At 38.0% G+C, this 7012-nt stretch overlaps 1 protein-coding gene and 1 pseudogene across 1 annotated transcript in view; both read left to right on the forward strand.

The window, feature by feature from the left end:
- The window catches only part of RXFP1 (relaxin/insulin-like family peptide receptor 1), a 100677-nt gene that overhangs the window by 82869 nt on the left and 10796 nt on the right, over nt 1–7012 (forward strand). Inside the window, exon 15 of the mRNA XM_006867936.1 lies at nt 834–1244. Coding sequence (XP_006867998.1) covers nt 834–1244 — 411 coding nt within the window. The remainder of the gene's footprint in view (nt 1–833; nt 1245–7012) is intronic.
- Nucleotides 5827–6834, forward strand: LOC102826651 (annotated as a pseudogene).

A 7012-nucleotide genomic window follows, 5' to 3' on the forward strand; every position in this document is an offset into this window, starting at 1 on the left:
CGTATCAGTCTTATGGTTCATAATCATATAATGAGCCACTTTTTTTTACTTTGGGTAGTATGGCTGTGCAGTTAAGTAATCTCACTTTCTGATAGGTATCATTTATTTAAAGCAAGTATACCATGCAGTATATCACCTTGAGAGCTGACTCTGGGATGGAAAAGTCTAAAAATGTGAAGAGAAAGAAATGAAAATGGGAAGCTACAGAATCAGAGAGAGCAACTGTACATATGCCAGTACATAATTTCACCCAGTCCCCAAAATTATAAATCACTGACTGCAAGTCACATCATAATTATTTATATCTTCCAAATTATAGACTTCAAAACCCATGTTCATTATTCTATCATAGCAAGTTCTGAATTATATTTTCTGGAATTTGAAGGATGACCTTAACTTGTTAAGGTGGGAGACATTCAGTAGAAAATGTGAACCAAATTATATCTGTCTAGATTCCTAATCAGTTAGAGATATATAAAGATATACTCAATATAATTGCATTTGTTACCTTTTCAACACTTCTAGGTTATGGGACAGAAGAGAAAGTGAAGTAAACAAGATCCCTGCTCTCAGGGACTTGTATTTTATAGAAAAGCAGACATTAAACAATTTACTACATATTAACATAGAGGATAATATAAAAGTGGTTATTAAACAGAATTTACCAAGAGCTCTCACACATAAACAAATTCTTTGGAGCATAAAATTTACCTCTCTCCCCAAATAGAAATAACTTGCTATTTTTTGCTAATATTAAAAATGTTATTGCCAATTAAGAATTTCATCGTACCTATTTATTTCTCTAAATTTGTGGAATGTTCTGATCTCTGTAGGTGCTGACTGCTTAATGGGAATCTACTTATTTGTGATTGGAGCCTTTGACCTAAAGTTTCGTGGAGAATACAATAAACATGCACAGCTGTGGATGGAGAGTATTCATTGCCAGCTGGTGGGCTCTTTGGCTATTCTGTCCACAGAAGTATCTGTTTTAATATTAACCTTTTTAACACTGGAAAAATATTTCTGCATTGTATATCCTTTTAAATCCTTAAGACCGAGAAAATGCAGAACAATTTCAGTTCTTATTCTCATTTGGACTGTTGGTTTTATAGTGGCTTTCATTCCATTGAGCAATAAGGGATTTTTCAAAAACTACTATGGCACCAATGGAGTATGTTTTCCTCTTCATTCAGAAGATACGGAAAGTATTGGAGCCCAGATTTATTCAGTGGCAATTTTTCTTGGTAAGCAACCCCATTTTCAAAGTTCTTTTACAATACATTAGAACATAAAACTCATACTTTCTAATCTTTATAAATTTTTATTTCAGATCTTCTAACCAGTTTTTCTCAGTGCTGGAAGATGTGGAGTCTACTAGAATCCCCTAGGGGATTTTTTTTTTTTTCCAAATTACTCTTTAATCATCCACCACTGATCTGTCACTTTGTTGTACTGTGGTGTCTTGCTTGTTGCAGTGATACTAGAAGCTATGCCACCAACTATTTAAACACCAGCAGGATCACCCAGGGTGGAAATTTTCAGCAGAGATTCTAGACTAAGCTAGACTAGGAAGAAGGAGAGGCAGACCACTTCTGAAGGGTTACACACTAAAAACCTAGAAATAGAAGTGGAGCATTGTCTGATACAATGCCGGAAGATGAGACCCTCAGATGGAAGGCACCCAAAATATAACTGGAGAAGAGCTGTATCCTCAAAGTGGAGTTGACCTTCATGATTTGGATGAAGCAAAGTTTTCAGGATCTTCATTAGCGATGGAGCATAACCCAAACTGAGAAGAAACAGCTGTAAATATCAATTAATAATCAAAGCAAGGAACGTATTAAGTAGGAATCTAGGAAAACTAAAAGTCACCAAAAGTAAATGATACACATAAAGATCAATGTTTTTGGCATTAGTGAGCAAAATGGACTGATATTAGCCATTTTTAATCTGATAATCATATGGCTTACAATGCCAGGAATGACAAATTGAAAAGGAAAGATGCCCCATTCATTGTCAATAAGAGCATTCCATTATCTATCTTTTTTTTTTTTGAGGGGTTGGTGAGGGGTAAGGGGTCCTTCTCATCTGTTTTACTGTAGGTAAAATATAAAACAGTTCCTGAGTTGATGAAAGACCAAAAGATGCAGCTTTCAGTGGTGAAGCTGTTTCCTCCAGGCAATAGGGAGTGGGTGAGGATAGGGGACTCAGGACTTGATATAATGTTAAGTACAATAGTGATACTTTGCTCCCTGATTTCATGGTTCCTTTCTTGTGAGAACAATACAAAGCATCAGAATGAACATTCATTGAATAGTTACTACTGAGAGTAATGTTCAAAATATTTTTTTCCACAAACAAAAGCTTTTATTGTGAATTGAATGATAGTTCACATGGCAGAACATCAGGTTTGCACTCAACCAGTTATAATTTGTTTCATTGCAATGATTACAATTCCCTCCATGTTCCATCAGTAAACAGTGTTTGCCTCTATGCCTGCTTTTTTTTTTTTTTAATGTACACAAAACCATACAGGAATATATAATCATTTAAACAACCAAGAGGCACATTTTGCAGCCTTTCTCTTTCCTTCCATGAGCCTAGAGTCCTCAGCTGCTCTATTTCCCCATGCCATCACTTCTGCCTCCATCTCTGGTGTCACTGCTTCTCTGTTTAGGATCCCATGTTCCGCTCATGCTCTTCTCTCTTGCTAGTGCTAGGGTCTTCTGTTCCTGGAATGTAAGATTAACTACAACCCCCCTTTTTGTTACACATCTTCTACCTTTACAGTTGTGACAACTGCAATTAGTCATTATAACAATTACTCACTATTGAATCAAAAGAATCCTATCTCCATTGCCATTTACCAGATCCATCTAGATAAGATGAAAACTATCTAATTGGGATTCTACCTTCCCTTCCCCACCCCTACACAACCCCCTCCCCACTCTGAAACTAAACTCCCTCTGGGAAACTTGTAAGCCAACCACTTTGTGCCTTTATAGCCTCCCCAACCACCCCCATTTTAGGTAGCCAATGTCTAAGTTGCCCATCTCTATCAACTCTGTGTACTGAGGAGACAGGCTTGATACTTGATGTGAAGACTCCTTCCTTCTTCATTGGTATTTTGAGCTACTACATCCATAAGCAAAGGTCAAGTTCACGAGCTATCTTGATATAAAGTGCTATCTGTGCAAGTATAATATTCATATGTCTATAAGAAACACCAGTTAATATGAATACTATTCAAATTTACACACCAACCACTAAGGCCAATGATGAAGAAATTGAAGAATTCTATCAACTTCTCCAGACTGAAATTGATCAAATATGAAATCAAGATTTTTCAAGCAGCTCATCTAGCCTTCTGTATAGAGTTTCTGAATCGGTAAATCTTTATGCGAGCAGAAAGCCCTATCTTTCTCCCACAATCATAATGATAAGACAGATAAATTGTTACTCTGCAAAAATCATAATCTTTAAAAAAGACCAGCCTTAATAGTCTGATAATGACTGTTGACTGTAGCCAAACTTCAGGTCTGGAACTAAATTCACCCCTCAATTTTGGGGCTCAATTTACAGCCAAACAATAGAAGGACTATACAGGGAATAATAACACTTGGGAGATACACACAAATATCAGAATAACCAACCATTTGAGATCAAAAGGGTAACATTTACCCAAGTGCATTGTTCAGAGGGTTAGGAAAGACGGATTGGAAATGGGAAACACAGGGAGGAGGTGGGGTTAGTGATGTTACATTGTGAGGATTACCATCCATGACATGAAACAAAATGTGTATGAATTGTTGAGTGAAAAACGGATTTGCTCTGTAAACCTTCACCTAATCCACACACAAAAAATTAAAAACAGAATAAAATTATTAGGATTTTTTAAATCATGCTCCCAACCAACATACCTCAGAAGGCTTGATGAGCTGCTTGAAAAATCTATGGAGCAATTCTACTCTGCATACACTGAGATGTTCTGAGTTGGAATGGTCTCCACACCAAAATCCTCACCACTGGACCGATAAACAACATTCTTATCAGCGGAAAAAAGATTGAAGTTGTCAAGGACTTCATTCTTCTTGGATCAACTATCAACACTCACATAAGCAGCAGTCAAGAAATGAAATGATGTATTTCATTAGGCAAATCTGCTGCACAAGACCTTTTTAAAGTGTTGAAGAGCAAAAATGTCAGTTTGAGGACTAAGGTGCACCTACCCAAGCCATGGTATTTTCAATAACCTCATATGCATGCGAAAGCTGGACAGTAAATAAGGAAGACTGTAGAGTTGATGCATTTGAGTTATAGTGTTGAGGGGAAAATATTGAAAGTGCCATGGGCTGCCATAAGAACAAACAGATCCGTTTCAGAAGAAGTGCATCCAGAGTGCTCCTTGAAGGCCAGATGGCCAAACTTCATCTCTCATACTTCAGATATATTGTCAGGAAGGACCAGTCACTGGAGAAAGATATCATGTTTGGTAAGGTGGAGGGTCAGAGTAAAAGAGGAAGACCCCCAACAAGATGGATTGGCCAAGTGGCAGCATCAATGGACTCAAGCGTGGCAACAATAGTGAGGTTGGCCTAGGATTGGGCAGTGTTTTGTTCTGCTGTGCATAAGGTCTCTGTAAGGTGGTACCGACTCGATGGCACCTAACAACAAAACCTTAAGAACAAATTTAGACACTAATAACCAAAGATCAAAGGAGTTGTGGATGACATCAAGAAATCCATACATGAAGAGAGCAAAAGGTGATATTGAAAAAAAAAAAAAAAAATAGACATAAACAAAAGAAAAGACAAAAGTGGGTGAGACTCTGAAACTTGATCTTCAACATGGAGAAATAAAGTATCTGGAAGAAATTATGAAGTAAGAGAACCAAACAGAAGATTTAAAAGGGCAGTTGGAGAAGACAACATAATGTTATGATGAAATGTGCAAACACCTAAAGTTAGAAACTCAACGGTAAGAGCACACTCAGCATTTTTCAATCTGAAATAACTGAAGAAAAAATTCAGGCTGGGCTGCAACACTGAAGGATTGTATGGGCAAAAAATTAAATGAAAAAGGAAGCATCAAAAGAAAATGGAAGGAATGAACAGTCGTTGTACCAAAAAGAATTTGTGGAAGTTCAATCATTTCAAGAGGAACAGTATGATCGTTTTGATGGCATTGAAGGAAAAAGTCCAAGCTGCACTGCAGGCTTTTGTGAAAAGCAAGAGTCAAGTAATTAATAGATTACAAATTGAAATATTTCAACAAACTGGTGCAGTACTGGAGATACTCTCTCTTCTGTGCCAAAAGATGTGAAAGACAATTACCTGGTCAACTGATTAGAAGAGATTCATATTTGTACCAATTTCAAAGAAAAGTGACCCAATAAAATAAAGAAATCATCCAAATCCTAAAATCATTAGTATTACACACAAGTAAAATTTTGGTGAAGATACTTCAAAAACAGTTGTAGCCATACTTCAACAGGGAGCTGCCAGAAACCTAAACTAGAGGAGAACAAAGAACAACAACAACAACAAAAAAAGATATCATTGATAACATCAAATGGATCTTGGCTGAAAACAGAGACTACCAGAAGGATGCTTACTTGTGTTTTATTGACTATACAAAGGCATTGGACTGTGTGGATCATAACAATTTATAGATAACATTGCAAATAATGGGTACTATCTGCAAATTTTGAAACAGCAATGTAAAAAGATTCTCAAAACACTCCTGGAGTCGGTTCCATGGTAGAGGTGACCCGACTCCCTGAGGCTGTTTGTACAAGTGTTGAATTTGTCTGCACAGTTCCCAAGCATGTCTGAACCAGTCAGAGTCCTTGTGACTGGAGCAGCTGGTCAAATTGCATATTCACTGCTGTACAGTATTGGAAATGGTGCTATCTTTGGTAAAGACCAGCCCCTGATTCTCATGCTGTTGGACATCACCCCCATGATGGGTGTCCTGGAAGGCGTCCTAATGGAACTGCAAGACTGTGCACTTCCTTTCCTGAAAGATATCATTGCAACAGATAAGGAAGAAGTTGCCTTCAAAGACCTGGATGTGGCAATTCTCGTGGGTTCCATGCCACAAAGAGAGAGCATGGAGAGGAAAGACTTACTGAAAGCAAATGTGAAAATCTTCAAGTCCCAGGGTACAGCCTTGGACAAATATGCCAAGAAGTCAGTTAAGGTTATCGTTGTGGGAAACCCCGCCAATACCAACTGCCTGACTGCCATAAAGTCAGCTCCATCCATCCCCAAGGAGAACTGCAGTTGCTTGACTCCTCTGGATCATAACTGAGCTATGGCTCAAATTGCACTAAAACTTGGTGTGGCTGCTAAAGATGTAAGGAATGTCATCATCTGGGGAAACCATTCCTCAACTCAGTATCCAGATGTCAACCATGCCAAGGTCAAATATCAAGGAAAAGAAGTTGGTGTTTATGAAGCTCTGAAAAATGACAGCTGGCTCAAGGGAGAATTCATCTTGATTGTGCAGCAGCGTGGCGCCGCTGTCATCAAGGCTCGGAAACTGTCCAGTGCAATGTCTGCTGAGAAAGCCATTGGAGACCACATCAGAGACATCTGGTTTGGAACCCCAGAGGAAGAATTTGTGTCCATGGGTATAATCTCTGATGGCAACTCCTATGGTGTTCCCGAGGATCTGCTCTACTCATTCCCTGTTGTAATCAAGAATAAGACCTGAAAGATTGTTGCGGGTCTCCCTATTAATGATTTCTCACATGAAAAGATGGATCTTACTGCAAAGGAACTGACAGAAGAAAAAAAAAAAACTGCTTTTGAGTTTCTTACCTCCGCCTGACTAGACAATCATTTTAATGCTACTAAATGCCCCAAAGCAGAAGAATCTAAATGTCGTCTTTGACTTTAGTACCAAATAATAATATTGCTATACTTAAGTTACTTGTGAAAACAACACATTTCAAGGATTATGTGCTTCTTGGTACAAATTTGTGACAGTTTATCATCATGGTGTTAAG

The sequence above is a fragment of the Chrysochloris asiatica genome, unplaced genomic scaffold, assembly GCF_000296735.1.
Source record: "Chrysochloris asiatica unplaced genomic scaffold, ChrAsi1.0 scaffold00112, whole genome shotgun sequence".
Classification (NCBI taxonomy): domain Eukaryota; kingdom Metazoa; phylum Chordata; class Mammalia; order Afrosoricida; family Chrysochloridae; genus Chrysochloris; species Chrysochloris asiatica.